The 18385-nt window shown below is 50.4% G+C and overlaps 7 protein-coding genes across 7 annotated transcripts; 2 read left to right on the top strand and 5 right to left on the bottom strand.

Annotated features, from left to right (window-relative positions):
* Positions 1–75: 75 nt before the first annotated feature.
* P153DRAFT_272174 (uncharacterized protein) lies at positions 76–603 on the bottom strand (the record flags this gene model as incomplete). Its single annotated transcript, XM_033662913.1, has 1 exon — positions 76–603. A coding segment is annotated over one exon (528 nt), but the record flags the coding sequence as incomplete, so codon positions are not given.
* A 628-nt stretch (positions 604–1231) lies between these two features.
* Positions 1232–1825, bottom strand: P153DRAFT_277386 (uncharacterized protein; the record flags this gene model as incomplete). The annotated part of the gene is made up of 1 exon (XM_033662943.1): positions 1232–1825. A coding segment is annotated over one exon (594 nt), but the record flags the coding sequence as incomplete, so codon positions are not given.
* Positions 1826–2484: 659 nt separating this feature from the next.
* On the bottom strand, positions 2485–3385 carry P153DRAFT_353260 (uncharacterized protein; the record flags this gene model as incomplete). The annotated part of the gene is made up of 2 exons (XM_033666428.1): positions 2485–2876; positions 2926–3385. The coding sequence occupies 2 exons, from the start codon at positions 3383–3385 to the stop codon at positions 2485–2487; spliced, it is 852 nt and encodes a 283-aa protein (XP_033528438.1).
* Positions 3386–4754: 1369 nt separating this feature from the next.
* Positions 4755–6613, bottom strand: P153DRAFT_427920 (S-adenosyl-L-methionine-dependent methyltransferase; the record flags this gene model as incomplete). Its single annotated transcript, XM_033672692.1, has 4 exons — positions 6363–6613; positions 5799–6285; positions 4993–5744; positions 4755–4943 (listed from the first exon to the last, which is right to left on the bottom strand). Exons 1-4 carry the CDS (start codon positions 6462–6464, stop codon positions 4755–4757), a joined length of 1530 nt encoding a protein of 509 aa, XP_033528439.1. The 5' UTR covers positions 6465–6613.
* An 80-nt stretch (positions 6614–6693) lies between these two features.
* P153DRAFT_392670 (uncharacterized protein) lies at positions 6694–7956 on the bottom strand. Its single transcript, XM_033671171.1, has 3 exons — positions 7665–7956; positions 7502–7618; positions 6694–7454 (listed from the first exon to the last, which is right to left on the bottom strand). Exons 1-3 carry the CDS (start codon positions 7745–7747, stop codon positions 6770–6772), a joined length of 885 nt encoding a protein of 294 aa, XP_033528440.1. The 5' UTR covers positions 7748–7956; the 3' UTR covers positions 6694–6769.
* An 877-nt stretch (positions 7957–8833) lies between these two features.
* On the top strand, positions 8834–11567 carry P153DRAFT_280341 (uncharacterized protein; the record flags this gene model as incomplete). Its single annotated transcript, XM_033663070.1, has 3 exons — positions 8834–9074; positions 9134–10696; positions 10750–11567. 3 exons carry the CDS (start codon positions 8834–8836, stop codon positions 11565–11567), a joined length of 2622 nt encoding a protein of 873 aa, XP_033528441.1.
* A 561-nt stretch (positions 11568–12128) lies between these two features.
* Positions 12129–18066, top strand: P153DRAFT_363064 (clathrin heavy chain). Its single transcript, XM_033667285.1, has 9 exons — positions 12129–12331; positions 12389–12409; positions 12484–12510; positions 12567–12944; positions 12997–15499; positions 15709–16701; positions 16764–17497; positions 17546–17665; positions 17715–18066. Exons 1-9 carry the CDS (start codon positions 12287–12289, stop codon positions 17949–17951), a joined length of 5058 nt encoding a protein of 1685 aa, XP_033528442.1. The 5' UTR covers positions 12129–12286; the 3' UTR covers positions 17952–18066.
* Positions 18067–18385: the final 319 nt, after the last annotated feature.

The raw sequence follows: 18385 nt of genomic DNA on the forward strand, positions 1-18385 counted from the left end.
ACACCCAGCTTCCTAAAACTTCCCAGAATCTCGACGATCTTCAAGATGGATCTTGGCCTGCGCTGGTGACTCTTCATCAAAGCGGCGCCACATGGCATCACTCGAGAGCTTGAGTAACAATTCTTGAGCAATTCTCGTGGCGTCAGCACGATAGGCAGCGACCGAGCCGAGCTGATACCGAAGCCAGCTCTCATCTTGACTTTGGCCACATAGACAAGCGTTTTTGCTGAACACGATCCGACCGTTGCAAGACTCTGTTCGATGAGACAGGCCACATCCAGGGCAGATCTGGCAAAACCGCAGTTCGCGGTCATCTTGATCTGAGCAGTCGGCAGTATCCGATAAAAAGGGCGTCAAAATTTCCGTTGCCAGACATAACCGACATGGAACTTTGTTGCACTTGCCACAAGTGAGGTGTTTGAATGGAAACGCACCTTGGAAATGTGTTATTCTGTTTTCGTTTTTGCAACAACAAACCCACACGCCGTCTTCGGGATCTATCTGGTTGCGATCAAGAGCTGGAGTCGCGCTTTGAGGATCCATGTCGGTAACACTGAAGGGTTTCTCTGCTGGCATTGCGGCGTCTAGGTTTCGTTCAAGCGTCTCTGCTGACACTGTGGTGCGTCGGACATCAAATGGCAAATCGTTCGCCATGTTCTTGATTGCAGAAATTGATTGTTTGCTCTTTGCCTTGATGTTTTGTGGATTTATGTAAGTGACGCTGCGTATGTGGAAAAGATCACTGTGAGAATAGGGTAGCTGTCTTATACGTCCGCTTTTCTGTGTTAACATGTTCGGTGTATGATGCTAATATCTCAGCTTCACTGTCGATGGATATCGACCGGCTTTATGCAGGGACAGGTTCACACTGTCCTTCGCGAAGAGGTTCGAATCTTCTCGTATATACACAATGACGAGGTATCTGAGACACTGTGGCCTAAGTCACTTTCTGTGAACACTTTGGACTCAGTACGTAGACACTGATCAGCTCAAGCTCAAGAAAGGCAGAGGAGAACATGATTCAGTACGTACGGGATGAACTCTGTGTGTCAACTTGAGTTCTAATTGTAACAACGTTTCGATCTGGATTTACCGAAGTCCCATAACCTATTCAAAAATACCGAAAGTCTTCCGACATACCCTCTCAAAGATTCTTGCAGCTTAATCTCGATACTGACCTAAACTCAGGATCTCTCATGTCCCAGCGAAACGCCAGTCTCACAGCATCCTCAGCTTTCTTCTCGCCGAGCCTAGCAAACGCTGCATCTGGATCTCTCCGATATGATTCGACTGAACCAATGTAATATCTTGGCCAGTCCCCGTAAGACGAAACGCCACAGCCAGTGCAGACAACTCCATAACAGTCAAGTGTTGTACCCGCTCTCTCTGCGCGGTGACTCAATCCGCAGTTTGAACACACATGGCAGTAACGCAACTCACAATCACGAGATGGTTCAGGGACCTGAACCAGGCCATACGGTAAGGGCGAGAGAATCTCAGAAGTATGACAACTGGAACATAAGGTACGGTCGCAACGGTTGCAACGGAGGTGCTTGAATGGGAAGCGGCCCTTAAAGTGCCGTAAAATGTTCTCGTGTCGGCAATGGCAGCATATCCAAAGTCCATCCCCAATATCCATATCTGTCCTCAACGCTCGGAGACTGGGGTATCGATGGTCCCATATGAAACTCGGACAGGTTGGTTCTTCCGCAGGTATGGCTGAATCGAAGTCTTCCTGCAAATTCCCCAGATGCGAATCACTCTTGCGAGACAGAGGTTCAAGGATTGAGACACTGAGATGGTGGGTAGTATCTGTAATCCTCCTCGATTTGGCTTCGACCTTCTCGATGGCGCCTGTCCATTTCGACGCAACGGCAACGGAAAGACGGTTGGAGCCAAAAGCCTTGCTTTTTGGGCGCATCTTGATCTTGAGTTGTTGTAGCAAACTGAATCAATGGGGCGGTAATTTAGTTGATGTTGCGACGACGCGATTCAACCGATGTGTGGCAGGTGTGCATAAGTCCATCTCGAGTGTTTACAATGTGGTCAGGTTCCACCTGCTCACACTTTCCTTTCACTATACAGGGAGTAGCAGCTTCAAGATGGCAAGTGCACTGTGCAAGACCGGCGTCGCTCACAGCACTGCTCTTTTCACTATGAAAGTTCTGGATTTAGTTTGTCTATTGGCCGATGTAGCACAATCAACGTAGTACTGGGTTGGCATTGTCACCTTACAGCGATTTCATAGATTACTATCGCGTGGCAGGAATGTCTACCAAGACATTATCTTCGTCACTGACTAGCTAATGTGCTCGTTCGTCACCCGTTTGAGTACATGAGACAAGCCCAAAGCCGTTCTTATGCTAGTGTGATTCGCTGTAGTGCTTACCCAATGATGAGACGGCGCCCGTCACAGTGCCGAACTGCGACGGAATGGGAAAGAGACGTTGCATAAGAACATAAAAGATCTGCATTCTGAACAAATCATGCACTTGCTTCAACCCGTTTGATCTGCGCCAACGCACCGTCAATCAGCAACCTCGTCCTCGGATCAGCAAAAGCTGACTGCCAATTCACTAGGCACTGCTTCCAGCAATTCCAGCTCTCGAGGCTGTAGTTGTCAAACTGCCGACTCTGTGTTTTAAGCCAAAGCTTATCGGCATCGAAAATGTACCACAGACACGCCAGACGAAGAGTTATGTCGGTAGGCCTAGTCGAAGCAGGATCTTCGAAGGCCCATGTCAGAGCCGTCAAGGCCCATGTGTTAGAAAAGTCGAGCTCTGGATCTGATGTGCTGGCATCAAGCTGCGCGAAAAAAGCTATCAAGTTCTCCCAGCGTTGAACTTCCTCGATTGTACAGTCGTCCTCGGCTCCACCTGTCTTTGTTAGGTTCTTATAACGCCCGCTCGAGGTACATGAACATACTGAAGGAACCCAACTCATCAGCGATTGTATATCCGAAAGTAGGTAGGTCTCTCCAGACCACACCATCATATAGAATGGCCTCGCCTGTCACAGGATCGGTCAAAGTGGTAGCCCTAAGCTGATGGATGAAGGCAAGAAGGTCATGTTGTTGGTCTGGCATGGTCAGAGCAACAACTTCCAGAAAACTGCAAGCTGTGTAGTAACAATGGTCGCCCAACCCATCGTCCGCTTTACATTGTAGAGAAAGTTCAGCGAGATGCTTTACAGCGTTTTCGGGCAAAGTTGCAGGTTGCTTGACCATAGATACCAAGATTTTGAACTCTTGCTTTTCATGAATCTCGGTAACCCATCGTGCATGACCTTCGCGCATTTTATCCCTGGTCAACGGGGATCGTGGTTGCATCTCATCGGAGCAAGCAGACTCCATGTCTGAATCGGGAGCGTCTGGTAGATCAGACATGTTTGTTTCGTGATTGGAGAAGGAGTGATAGTCAAGATTGTAGTTGTACATCCGTAGTGGAAGGGCTGACTAAGTGACAACTTGGTGTGCGGGTGGCTGTTCTTTTGAATGTGCACGTTCGTCGATACAAATTGAGATTTTCGGGCCCCATTATTGAATTTAATTTGCAGCCTGGAAATCAAGACATCCCCGCTGCCCTTTCGTTAAAGCAAAAAGACAAGAAATGACCTAAGGCTCGATAGATCAGTCCTGAGCGACACAAACTCAATAAGCAGCCTGATAATCGCTCTCCTAAAGGTCTTGGAGCAACAAAACCGGCAAAAAAGATATTGCAATGGCGGTACTGGGAACTGTCCAATGTTAGAATTGGCAGTACTGCGCATGTGTGCTGGTAGACTTACTCGAACCCAGGCTGGCACGGAATTGTAGCAACTCCACAACGTGACGTCATACCACTAGACCATACCACCTTGATGAACTTGATGCAGCTCTGATTGGCTGCTCATTTGATGGGATGTCGAAAAACCATTACTATTATATCCTGAACACTATCGTGGAGCAATTGAGTCCAGTGCCTCCGTGACGTGCATCGAGCATCGTTGAGGGTGTGCAGTGTCGTTGGCCGGTTGAGTAACTATGTGGGGGTTGGCCGATAGAAGTGGAGCAGGGATGCAACAGCCGATCGAGCATCTGAGGAAACTTTCCGTCAAGTGCAAAAGCGGAAATTGAACTATGCTTTCTGTAGCTTTTGCAAGACGCAACAGCCACACCGACAAGATCAACAAAAGCACGCGTGTATACTTGAAGATATATAGGCGCAAGGCTCCTACACCAGCTCTAGATGTAGCTGTCTAGCTGTTGCAAGATTTCGCTGCAACTTACCACAGTTCCGGATACTTCGACAAACTAAGGATGGGGACAATCTTCGAAACAACACAAAATGCGTAACAACACATAACCTTTTGGCATGCATCGCGAAAGTCATTGATGGTTCCAGAAGCTCCCTATGGATCAACACAAAGAACAAGATCGATGAGGATCAACGTAAGTAATATTTACTCGTATATTGTTCACTACCTACAATGATATGGGGTCTATTTCATGAGTCATCCATTCGTGATCGTGACGATGATGGTAATCTCATCTTCTCCAGGCGGAAGTAGCCTCACAACACATGCCAACCCCTCCGAAGACAACGTGGACATTTGTATAGCACTGTGCCTACCCAGATCCACTCATACTTGCAACTACCCTGTTTTAGCCGACTCGATGTTACTTTACACCCATGCTCTCTCGCCTGCACTTGGCAACCGTGACCCTATTGGTCGATACAAGGCAAGATAACAAGTCGCAAGGATTTATCTCAGCTCTACAACTTGTTCAACTTGTTGGCAGACTTAGCCTTGCTGGAAGCGAGAGCTGCCGATAGGCCAAACTGGGTGTCAATACCATCAATGCGGTGTACAGCGTTGAGGTTCTTGACGCAGGTGATCTGGAAGCAGGTAGCGGTACCCTGGCGGGAAGCGATCGTGGAGTAGGCGAGGAAGTACTCCCAGATCTATAATTCATCAGCAACAGCTCATCAGACACAGATTCGGGTGACTCACGCGGTACCAGCGAGCGCCGTACTTGGCGTTAACCTTGTCCTTGTTGCCGAGCCAGTTACGGTACCATCTCCAGAGTGTAGCTGAGTAGTGGACACCGATTGTGTCAACCATCTTGACCTCGAAACCAGCACCCTCAAGCGTATCAATGACAAAACCAAGGGGTGTTGAGGCATCAGCACCCGGGAAAATGTACTTGTTCATGAAGAGACCCCAAGTAAAGTCCTCAAATTGCCAAGCTTTGCGAAGACCAGCGATCTGGAGGAAGAATGTACCGTCATCCTCAAGCATGTCGTAAACCTGTCGGAAAAAGCCACCCAAGTGACGAACACCAACGTGCTCGGCCATCTCGAGGCAGGTAATCTTGTTGTAGCCGCCAGGAGGGAGGGGGATATCACGATAGTCCATGCAGAGAATTTTCGACTGGTCCTCTTCGATACCAGACTTACGGAGGCCATTGTTTCCCCATGCGGTCTGGTTACGGCCAAGGGTGACACCGGTGACGTGAGCGCCGTAGTTGACGGAAGCGAACCTCGCGAGTGTTCCCCAACCGCAGCCAATGTCGAGCATCTTCTCGCCCTTCTTGACGCCAATCTTCTCACACACAATGGCCAACTTGTTGTCCTGGAGCTGTTCAAGGCTTTCCTCGTTGTTGATGTCAGAGATAATACCAGAGGTGTAGATCATGCGAGGACCAAGGAACCAGCCGTAGAAGTCGTCACCGCGGTCGTAGTGGTCTCGGACCTGCTCTTCGTCTAATCATGTCAGTACAGATTCACGCTGGATTTCTGTAGAAGCAGAGATCGTACCTTGTGACCTGGAGTGAACAATCATCTCGGGGATCATGCCAAAGAGAAAGTGCTTGATCAATCCGACGGTAAATCGGGGCTTCGACCAGTCGTGGCGCCATTCCAGCACCTCGAGCATGTCACCATTGATCTCCAACTCGCCATCAAAGTATTTCTCCTGGAAGGTCTCGATAGGGATTCTCTTCTTGCCATAGTATGCGTCGCGGTCCTCCTCCTTGTTAAACTTCAGGTAGTGTTCGATAGGCTTGCCGGGCAGCTTGGCCTTCTCGTTCTTGCGAGGCGCAAACTCGGAGGTGATCCACCAGAAAGAACCTAGTACAGGAAGACAGGTGAGGAGGGTAAAAAAGATCCAGGTCTTGAATCCCATGCCTACAATGTAGGTGAGCCAGGCTGGGACGCCGACAAGCACTCCAATGAGGCCATAGTTGGAGAACGACTCGCGGCCTGAACCCTCTGCTGGAAGAGGAGCATTGGCAATCGTAGGATACTGTTATTCGTGAACCATTAGCTTCGCTGTTCATTCAATTGGAAGTCCAATTGCATGTTTCCTCGAAAAGTACTCACAGAAGTAATCGCAACCCCGCAGTCAAACTCAGGTTTCGCGGGTGAGCGCGCCGCTGGCGTCTCGACCCACTCGAAATTCTCCTCCGAGGTATTGCTACTCATCTTGCGTCGCAGAGGAGCTTTGCAAGAGACAAAAAGTCAAAGGTGTCTTTTGAGAGAGGGAGTCGCGCCAAGCCAAATCGGTGTAGCGAGCTGCGTGGATAGCTCCCCCCACCAAACAAGGGTCGACTTGTCGATGCGTCCAGTAGAGATGTTTTCAGTGCCTATGCAGGCTGGCCAGACGTGTCTTGTTAGCACTCTAGCGGATATGCATGCACAAACGTAACTTTTTAGTGGAGCTTGACTTCAACTGAATTGTGAGGTGTCTATGCTCAGACCCATGCTTCATAATTTCAGGAATAAGAGGTTCACAAAGTGTCGGCTAGTAGCTTCGACTTGATACCCTCTATGGTCTCCTTGCTAATGCCAGCTTTCTCCAAATATTTCTCGACGTTCCCATACTTCTCTTGGATGTGCAAGTACACGCTCTGCACTAGGCCGGGAGGACAGACAGCAAATTGCTCCGTCAGGCCAATGGATTGAATCTCCTTCATTCTCTCCTCCTTCTCTGGCGCCAGTTCGCTCTCCGATAGCAAATAATCCTTCTCGATGACCTCGTTGTCCACGTCGAGCAGAAACAATACCAGCATTATGATGAGCCCGGTTCTATCTTTGCCCTGGGTGCAGTGAACCATGACCGGCCAATTTCCTTCGCTGGCCAACACATCGAAGGCCTGCTTCACCTCGCGCGTGGAGACGTCTAGCGAGCTTTTGGCGAGTCCATCAAGACCCATTGCCTCCATATGGGGGCTCAAGATTTTGATGGCATCAAGGCGGTGCCCAATAATCATCAATCCAACAAGCCGGAAGAACTCAGGCCAAGTTAGTTTGGAAAGCAACATCCGCGAGAAGGCAGAGCCATTGATGTTGATCTCATAATAAGCGATATTGGGTATCTTTAATGGCTCAGCGGCTTCGTCGTTAGACTGAGGAGCTGCTGCGGATGATTTGACTCTTGCATCTCGCTTCTGAGCCTGCTCGATGTGCTCTGTTCTTTCGGTTGTTATTATGTGATACGTGGCCTGGGTTGAGTGATTTACTTCGTTCGCAGGTCCATGATTGCTTTCATGCCATAGTCTTTCACCAGCCGTTGTCTATCCTGGAACGAGGCATCGTCGGGCCGTGCGCTACGAAAAAGTAGGCCAGTTTTCAAGCGTCTGTGGGTGTTAGTGGTGTGCGACTTCGGCGCTGTTCTGCACACACTCTGTGCCCGTAGCGTTGTTGACGAATTCGCCAACATCCCGGAAGTTCCGTATGCTCTGTAGCGGCAAATGCTGTTCCGTCATGTTTCTGGTGGAATGTGGCTGCTCCCAATTGTGGAACTTTTGCAAAGAAGAAACGAGATGACCATCTTGAAGTTCGAAGAATATTTTGGGTCTGACGTCGTGATTACGCTAGTTGCGATCAGACCGAATCCTGCTCTGGCAGCAGCTCAGATGAGGAACAGCGATGCTCGAGGTCCTGGTGCTGTATCTAGAAGACAGCAACTGTGAGGCATGAATTTCTGTGCTAGGGACTCCCTGGGGCCAGGATCTAGACATAACATGGTATGAGCATGGCAGCTGATCTTCGGATCAGACGCAGGGATCGATCAACACGTTTCGAGCGATCCGAAGCAGCATTCGGGCACCTGATACGCCTCTTTACTTCTTTAATCCCGGATTGGCACGCTTTGTGAACTTCAGGGTACGCATATCTATACCGAAAAGAGACGTTGGCGGGCAAACCTCCGCTACATGACATCACTGGCACGACTGGCTACACCATTATCGTCACATCTACTTAGTTACCCTCTATGCGCGTACGTCACCTCAGCTTTTTTGATTCTTCCTTCACAACAATCTCCCACATACAGCAGCCTTAACATTATGTTTTCGTCATTATTAGCCACGGCTGGTTTGACTTCGAGCGCGCCGGCACCAGCCACTGAAGAAACCGCGTCAGGTCATACGGAGGAGCCGGATACGAAGCCTGCCCAAGAGACAGCATTGAAACATGACCCAGAATCAGACACGCAACAGGCGCAAAAGCCAGATACGCAGCATACCCCGGAGCCATTCATGCAATATATTCCAGAGCAAGACATCGATCATACTCCACAGTCAACTATGCAACACACTTCGGAGCCGATCAGGCAGCACACTCCGGAATTGACCACGCAATATGCCCAAGAACCTACCACGCAACATGTTCCAGAGCCATTCACGCCATATAACCCAGAATCGGCTGTGCAACATCCCCAAGAGACGGTTACACAAGACGCTCAAGACTCAACCATGGAGAGCACCCAGGAGCCGGACACACAATATGCCCCAGTACCATACACGCAGTACAACGAAGAACCGCCTATGCAGGCTACACAAGAGCCAGTTATGCATCATGTTCATAAGCCGGCTCCGCAAGATGCGCAAGAGCAAGTCGCAAAACGTACAGCGGAAAGAGCTGTAGCTCCACCATGCCCGGATCCTAGTGCGCACCACAAAAGCCACTCAAAGAACAATGCACTCCAGAATCAGGCCTCAGCTGCAGCATTGTACTCCACTAGCCCAATGAGATCAACCCAAAGGGCAAGCATCAACCCTCTCGGACCTGACGGGAAGCTCTCATCGGCAAGTGAGTCGCGAATCATCTCACATATATCATATTAGCACTTTGTACTGACATAGTCACAGGCGCTGCCACCAGCCTCAAATACGCTAAAGCTCACGAGCTCCCTAGTTTCCCCGTTGTAGGAATCGATGCAAAATCCTCAGCCGGAGCTGCCGCACTCCTTGCAAACCAGAACAAGAAGAGCCCAGAGTGGTGGAAACCCGAACAATCATCCGCTGCTAGCAAAGCTGCATTGCTGGCTCATGACTACAAGATGGCTCCCCTCTGGCAGCCCGAGGCTAGTGCAGCAGGTTCCAAGGCAGCTTTACTTGCTCACAAAGATGGTGTGAAGCTGAACCTGTGGACCCCCCAGGCAAGCGCTGCAGGTAATTCTGCCGCAAACATCGCGATGCGCAAAAAAGGTCTGAGCCCAGAGACTGACTATGGATACACCGACGACGGGAGAAAAAGGGCTTTGGTCGCGGCGACAGGTGCTCACTCTACTGCTGGACGCAAGCGCGCAAACTCAACTCCTGCGCCCCCGCCGTTGTATCCTGATTCCAAAAACTCTGCTAGAAACGCCCTGAATGCTGCCACCATAGCTCATAGCCCGTCTATGAGAAAATTTCAAGGACCTTCAGTCACTGATTCCAACCGACTCGGTTCTGGGGCGATGGAGGCAGCTCGCATTCAACACGCTAAGAGCATCCCAAGAAACATGTACGGGAGCGCACCGCCCGTTGCCCCAGAGATAGAAGAACAAAGGCGCAACGACGCACTTCGAGCTTCAGCAATTGTGATGGCGAAGAAAATATATGAAGTCCAACAGAAGCAGGCTGATGGAGCCTCCGGCCGATCCGCTGCCCATACAGGTGCCAATGCGGCACATGGTCAACGAGCACCCGCTGGTGAAGGAGACATCAAGGAGCAAGCAATGCGCTATGTTGGCATCCAGGAAGCTGCTCAGAAACTCGCTCAAGAACGACTGGCTAAGATAGGATACGATGAGAATGCCGCGTATCGAAGCCACTATGGCTACGAGAAGCCTCGCTCGAAGTTTTCTATGCGCCGTGGGCGGAATCGTGCTTATAGTGCCTCCGAGACTCCTGCCCAAAATGAATATGATTCTGACTCAGACGAGGATGACTTCCGATCCCGACGAATCCGCTCGCAGATGGCGCAGTTCAACAAGCAGCTGGCAGACGTTGACGCGAAGAAGCGTGATCAGGATCGAAAAGGTCTTATGGCTGCAGCAGAACGTAAAGTTCAAGCTCAAATGCAGGGACTTGATAAGAAGATCTTTGATGAGACGGGTAGAATGTCTCAATCCATGTCTGATGAATGGGATGAGAAAGCTAGAAAGCGAGCGGTGGCCAACTCCGAAAATCGTATGGAGAACCACGGCAAGATTCACTTGGGCAACGGCAAGTGGATGGACCAAGCAGAGATTGATGCTATAGCTCAAGCTAGAATCCAGCCCACACTGGATGAAATCACCGAAAAAACAGACAAGCGCAGGGGCGAGGATGAGAAGCGAAGAGCCGCAGAAGAGGAGCGAAAAAACCAGTTGGCGGAGAAAAAGCGCCAAGAGAGGCTTGAGAAGGAGCGTATCGCGGAAATCAAAGCTGGAGAGAAAAACGCGAAGGGTATGCTACAAACTGATGCACTAACATGGTTATCAACTACTAACAATCTGTAGACGAAGAAAAGAAGGCTACGAAGGCACGAAACGCCGAGGAGAAGGCTACTGCAAGACAAGACAAAGACGTCGAGAAGACAAAGAAATCCGGAGATGAGCGTCATGTCAAAGACTTGATCCGAAAGTCAAAGGAAGCTCCAAGAGATACTCCAGTTAGGGATACACCGTCATGGGCTACTCTGGACGTGGGTGATAGAGATGCGACTGCAGATCAACATGATGACCTCTACGAGGATCCCGGTCATCCTCAGGCAGTCCAGAAGACTGTGGAACATGGCTCCTCTGACCCGATCTCCCCGACTTCTCAAGGCTCCTCGAAAGGGTTCAAATCTATCATGAACAAACTGAAGCGTCGATCTAAGCCCCCTTCCGCAGATATTACCGACTCGACCACCAGCAACAACAAGACCATAGACAAAGACGGTCCAGGTTTCATCGGCGGTGCTGCCCTTCGCTCCTCAACCACCTCGCAATCACAATCCACCGAGGCTGACCCTCAAACCCCGCAAGCGTCTCATGATATCACCACAGCACAACGACCAACAAACCTAGGGGATATCGAGCCGACATTCGTGCCCCATGTAGACCGTCTCTCGGACGTGTCGTCTCTCTCTAGCGACGACGAGGAGAGAGGTCGGCTGCGAGCAACGCGTGTTATGAGCAACGACACTGTGACATCTACCGAGCCGGACTTTGAAGAAGCCAGAGACCACTTCGACACGGACTTGGCACCACCGCCTACCTTTACCACCGACACCGATAAGGCGAGGAAGGGCAGCCCGGTTCGTGACTCGAGGTTCATCGAGGTGGGGATCTAGAGCGTATTGGGGTTCATTTATGATGGTAAAAGATTGTAGCACTGTAGCCTCGAAGGAATTTTGGGACGCTGGAGACGAAGTAGGATGCTGATGATTGCGACGTAAAGGATTTTCTTTTGTAGTGATACCGTACATGTAAGTTCGTTCGCTAGTAAGTGCTTGCTGTTTCGCTTGTCAGTAAATGGATTATCAGTCTGGAGGTAGTAGTAATATTTAATTAACGATAGACTTTCCATTGTGTGGAATGTAGTACTTTTACAAGAAAGCCCCGCCTTCGACCAGCAATAAGGGACAAATGGCGGACTTCTTTGGTGATCCATCTGTGTATTTACTTCGGCTTGACAACCAAGAATTATATTATGGTGTCTGATTAAGCTTGATTGAGCTGCCCTAGACAAGAGGAACAAATGACAATCTTCTCATTGTGAGTGGTACATAGATGGTGAGTTTGTGACCAGCTAGGTACAAACGCTACCGCGCTTGCCATTCTCGGCGTCCGTGCACAGCGACAAGGCGATCCAGGTGTCAACACCAAGCTCCTATTCTTGACAAGCACCATCTCCCCAACCCACCACCCCACCTCTCTCGACACTCTCTACTTTCTTATTGCGCGCCTCTGGAGTTGTGCGCTTGGGTCTAATCCTTCCTTTCCTTCCAATACCCCTCGTTCGAGTGTGCTCTCTCACCCTCGGTGAGCTCGGAGCTCGTCTTTCGCAAACATGGCGCAGCGCCAGGTTCCATTGCATGTCACGCAGCCCACGCTGGTATGATGGTCATAAAACTGCGGTAAATGGTAGAGAAGCTAACAATTGGTCTTGCAGCTCACGAACTTGAACATTCTTGTATGTTTATGCTGTCTAAGCCAAGCTCGTTGGAGCGAAGGCCTCAGGATGAAGCAAGCTAATGGAATCCACAGCCAGCATCAATATCATGGCAGAACTGCGTACGTGAATCAGAATCAGAATCCCGACGTTGTGAAATGTCCTAACAACATCCCAGACGCTCGAGTCCGACAAGTACGTTTGCGTGCGCCAAGTCAACAGCGAGGCCAACGCTCCCGCCGAGACGGTTATCATCGACCTCAAGAACACAAACAATGTCATCCGGAGACCGATTCGCGCCGACAGCGCTATTATGCATTTGACTGAGCCCATCATAGCCCTCAAGGCGCAAGGCCGGACGCTGCAGCTGTTCAACCTGGAGACGAAGGAGCGTCTGCAGACATACAGCCATCAGGAAGACATCCAATTCTGGCGGTGGATCAGCCAAACTACCCTCGCGCTCGTGAGCACCAAGGCTGTTTACCATTGGGACGTGCTGGACTCGAAGACCGCTGTCGCGCCACGCAAGATCTTCGACCGCCAAGAGCAGCTCGAGGTATGCGCTTTTGAGTTCTGTACGCCGGATCATATCTAATCTTCATTTGTAGAACAACCAAATCATCAACTACGTCACTAACGATGACGAGAGCTGGTCCTGCTTGGTTGGAATCACGTCGAACCCTGCTGGAGGCATTCGCGGTAACATGCAGCTGTTCTCCAAGGCGAGGAACGTCAGCCAGCCTCTCGAGGGTCATGCTGCCACGTTTGGAACGATTCGCCTCGATGGCGCTTCGACAGATACCAAGCTCTTCGCCTTCGCTGTCAAGTCCTCGTCTGGAGAAGCGAAGATCAACATCGTTGAGGTCGACCACAATGCCGCGAACCCAGCCTTCCCCAAGCGCTTGATCCCGATACATTGGCCTGCCGAGGGCAATGGTGATTTCCCCCTCGGTATTCACATCGCGCACAAATACGGCATCTTAATCGTAATCACCAAATTTGGCTTCATCCACCTGCACGATCTCGAGACCGGTACCGCTCTGTTCTTGAACAGGATCTCGGAAGAGACCGTGTTCACTACTGCACGCGACGACGAGGGCACGGGTGTAGTTGTGATCAACAAGCGAGGACAGGTGCTACACACGACAATTCGGGAAGACAGCCTAATCCCGTACATTATGGAGAACCCAGCCTGTGCGGAAATTGCGTACAAACTTGCGTCAAAAGGTGGCCTTCCTGGTGCCGACCAGCTATACTCACAGCGATTCGAGACGCTCATGTCGCAAGGCAACTATGCGGAAGGAGCTAAGGTCGCCGCCAACTCGCCGCGAGGCTTCCTGCGCACAATGAACACCATCAACAGGCTACGTCAGGTTCCCAGCCAACCGGGCCAAATTACTGTGCTACTACAGTACTTTGGCCAGTTATTGGATAAAGGTGGCTTGAACAGGGAAGAAACCCTAGAGCTCGCCCGTCCAGTGTTTGTGCAAGGTCGAAAACATCTCATTGAGAAGTGGCAGAAGGAGGGCAAGCTGCATTGTTCAGAAGAGCTTGGAGACGTCGCCAAGCCTCATGACTTGAATCTTGCTCTAGCAATCTACAAGGAAGCCAACGTTCCCCAAAAGGTGGTTGCATCCCTCGCGGAGCTTGGTCACTACGACCTTATTCTTCAGTACTGCAACAGCGTTGGCTACACACCAGATTACAACGTTCTACTTCAACACGTCGTGCGCATCAACGCTGAAAAGGGAGCTGAATTCGCCTCGCAGCTTGCGAAGAACGAGGGAGGACCATTGATCAGCATCGACCGCGTTGTGGACATTTTCCAGTCACAAGGCATGATCCAACAAGCAACCGCATTCTTGCTTGACGTTCTCTCGAACGACAAGCCGGAGGAGGGTCATCTTCAGACTAAGCTACTTGAAATGAATCTGCTTAACGCTCCTCAGGTTGCGGATGCCATTCTTGGAAACGAAATGTTCCACCATTACGACAAGGCTCGCATCGCCCAACTTTGCGAAAACGCCGGTCTACTGACGCGAGCTCTGGAACACAACGACGACCCCGCAGCTATCAAGCGCATTATCGTACAAACCGACAAATTGCCAGAGGAATGGTTGATCAATTACTTTGGCCAGTTGACAGTCGAGCTTTCTCTCGAATCACTGGATGCTATGCTCACGACAAACATCCGACAAAACTTGCAGGCTGTCATTCGTATCTCGCAAAAGTACTCGGATCTGCTCGGCGCTACAAGGATTATCGACCTCCTGGAGAAGCATCGCACCGCCGAAGGCTTGTACTTCTTCCTCGGTTCCATCGTCAACGTCAGTGAGGACAAGGATGTTCACTTCAAGTACATCGAGGCGGCGACTACAATGGGGCAATTGAATGAGGTTGAGCGTATTTGCCGCGAATCTAATCATTTTGATGCGGAGAAAGTCAAAAACTTCCTCAAGGAGGCCAACCTCACCGAGCAGCTACCCCTCATCATCGTCTGTGATCGTTTCAACTTCATCCACGATCTAGTGCTGCACCTATACAAGAAGCAGCAGTTCAAGTCAATCGAGGTTTACGTACAGCGCGTCAACCCTGCCCGGACACCTGCCGTTATTGGCGGCCTGCTTGACGTGGACTGTGACGAGAACATCATCAAGGGTCTCTTGAATTCCGTGACGCCCTCATCAATCCCAATTGACGAATTGGTTGCGGAGGTCGAATCTCGAAACCGACTGAAGCTCCTTCTTCCGTTCCTCGAGCAGACCTTAGCCAGCGGAAATCAGCAACAGGCTGTGTACAACGCCCTGGCCAAGATCTACATCGACTCGAACAACAACCCAGAGCGATTTCTCAAAGACAACGACCTGTACGACACCCTTACTGTTGGTAAATACTGCGAGAAGCGTGATCCCAACCTTGCGTTCATTGCGTACGAAAAGGGCAACAACGACCTCGAGCTCATTAACATCACCAATGAAAACGCCATGTTCAAAGCACAGGCACGGTATTTGCTTGAGCGTGCGGACTCTGAGATCTGGGACTATGTTCTCAACCCCAACAACATGCATCGCCGCTCGCTTGTTGACCAAGTGGTCTCCACTGCCGTACCCTGTAAGTAACTCCTTCTCTTGTTTATCAGTTCTTCTTCTACTAGAGCGTACGCTGGCGACTACAACGTGGATGAGAGCGCTCAATACAACCAACACAAATTGGAGAAGTTGGATACCAAGGTGTTTGATCCAAGTCCTTGATCGAGGACTTTCACTGCGTGTTACTCCTGGCTTGGAGTCCAACAGCAACATCTGCTAACTATATTAAAGCTTCGGATAACCCTGATAAAGTCAGCGTCGCTGTCAAAGCTTTCATCACGGCTGACATGCCTTCGGAGTTGATTGATTTGCTTGAGAAGATTATCTTGGAACCATCCACATTCTCTGACAACCCTTCGCTCCAGAATCTGCTTATGCTTACGGCTGCCAAATCCGACCGCGGACGCATGATGGGCTACATTGAACAGCTTGAGAACTACACACCCGAGGACATTGCACAACAATGTATCGAAGTCGGCATGTTCGACGAAGCTTTCGAGATCCACAAGAAGCACAACAGTCACGTCGAGGCTGCCGATGTCCTCATCGAGCATATCGTAAGTATCGATCGTGCCGCAGATTACGCTGACCGTGTCGATCTGCCCGAAGTCTGGAGCAGGGTTGCGAAGGCCCAGTTGGATGGTCTGCGTGTCACAGATTCCATCGAGTCTTATATTCGCGCTGGAGATCCCTCGAACTTCTTGGAGGTCATTGAAATTGGTACCCACGCAGGAAAAGACGAAGATCTGATCAAGTTCTTGAGAATGGCCCGCAAGACTCTCCGGGAGGTTCCCATCGATACTGCGTTGGCTTTCTGCTTCGCCCGTACTAACCAGCTACCTGAGCTTGAGGACTTCTTGCGCGCCACCAACGTCGCGGATGTTGAGGCTTCCGGTGACAAGGCTTACGAAGAGGGTCACCATGAGGCTGCCAAGATTTTCTTCACCAGCATCTCCAACTGGGCTAAGCTCGCGACCACACTTGTACACCTTGAAGACTACCAAGCGGCCGTGGACTGCGCGAGGAAAGCCAATAATGTCAAAGTGTGGAGACAAGTAAACGAGGCCTGTATCGCGCAGAAGGAATTCCGCCTTGCTCAAATTTGTGGTCTCAACCTTATCGTCCACGCCGAAGAGCTTTCCGAGCTTGTTAAGCAGTACGAGCGCAACGGGTACTTCGATGAACTCATCAGCCTTCTCGAAGCTGGTCTTGGTCTGGAGCGCGGTAAGCAAGACTCCGTCCAAATACTATCTGAGACTTTTACTAACTGTAGCTACGTCTTCAAGCTCATATGGGAATATTTACCGAGTTGGGTATTGCCCTTGCAAAGTACCACCCTGAGCGTGTCATGGAGCACCTCCGCCTTTTCTGGTCTCGAATCAACATTCCAAAGATGATCCGTTCCTGCGAGGAGTCTCACTTGTGGCCGGAGCTCATCTTCTTGTATGTTCACTACGATGAGTGGGACAATGCTGCTCTCGCCATGATGGAGCGCGCAGCGGATGCCTGGGAGCACCAGGCGTTCAAAGATACTATCACGAAGGCCACCAACGTCGAGATCTACTACCGTGCCTTGGGATTCTATCTTGAGGAGCAGCCAACCCTCCTGACCGATTTGTTGCAAGCACTCACTCCTAGGATTGACGTCAACCGTGTCGTTCGTATGTTCGTCAAATCAGACAACATCCCTCTGATCAAGCCTTTCCTCCTCAACGTTCAGTCGCAGAACAAACGTGAAGTCAACAACGCCCTCAATGATCTTCTGATCGAAGAGGAAGACTACAAGACGCTGCGCGACTCCGTTAACAACCATGACAACTACGATCCGGTTGATCTTGCTCAGCGTTTGGAGAAACACGACCTGGTATTCTTCCGTCAAATTGCGGCTGACATTTACCGCAAGAACAAGCGATGGGAGAAGTCTATTGGCTTGTCCAAGCAGGACAAGCTGTTCAAAGATGCTATCGAGACGTCGGCCATGTCCAGCAAGGCTGAGATCGTGGAGGATCTGCTTCGCTATGTGAGTATCGTTCACCATTCACTAGAAATGAAACTAATCACCTATCAGTTCGTCGACATTGGTAGCCGCGAGTGCTATGTCGGTATGCTCTATGCTTGCTACGATCTCATTCGTCCTGATGTCATTCTGGAAATGTCGTGGCGCAACGGTCTTCACGACTTCACTATGGTATGTATGCTCTTACCAGATTATTAGACGGAAAACTAATGTTACTCAGCCATACATGATCAACCTCCTCTCCAGGCAGACTGTCGCATTGGAGCAGCTAAAGACAGACAACGAGGAGCGCAAGGCCCGCGAAGTCTCGCAGCAGAAGAAGGAGGAGGACACTCCAATTCTGGGCTCGCGTCTTATGCTCACACAGGGCCCGATTGCTTCGGCTCCCTCTCCCGGTCCTTATGGACAGGCCAACGGAATGGCGCCTCAACCGACTGGTGCTTACCGTGCCTTCTGAAGTAACGATTGATGTTAATCTTTTGATGGGGTATGCAAAAGCGAGTGCCGGTTGGGTGCATACATTGCTGGATCAATAGGCAGCGGTGGCAGCGGTGTACTCTACAGGCGTTGACGGTGGTCTCTTAGTCTGAATGTCTTTATGCCTTATGCACATTCGGATGAGTGTATTCTACATAGCTAATCATTGAGATATTGGTTGCGCTGGAAATATGCGTTCACATGTCCGTGTTTTGGTACAGGCTCGGTGTTTCGGGGTAAAGCAAATTGTGACATGGAGCCAGGTGATGGCGTAGATCATGCATCAGCTCAAATACCCACGAATGCCGATCATTCCACCGTGGCTGCGAGTCAAGCGATCAACTAGTTTTCCAGATGCCGCCATTCCACGCGCTCGGTGACTCGGCATGAACATGTTCTCCACAAAGCAATACA

The sequence above is a fragment of the Dothidotthia symphoricarpi genome (genome assembly GCF_010015815.1).
Source record: "Dothidotthia symphoricarpi CBS 119687 unplaced genomic scaffold P153scaffold_2, whole genome shotgun sequence".
Lineage (NCBI taxonomy): Eukaryota > Fungi > Ascomycota > Dothideomycetes > Pleosporales > Dothidotthiaceae > Dothidotthia > Dothidotthia symphoricarpi.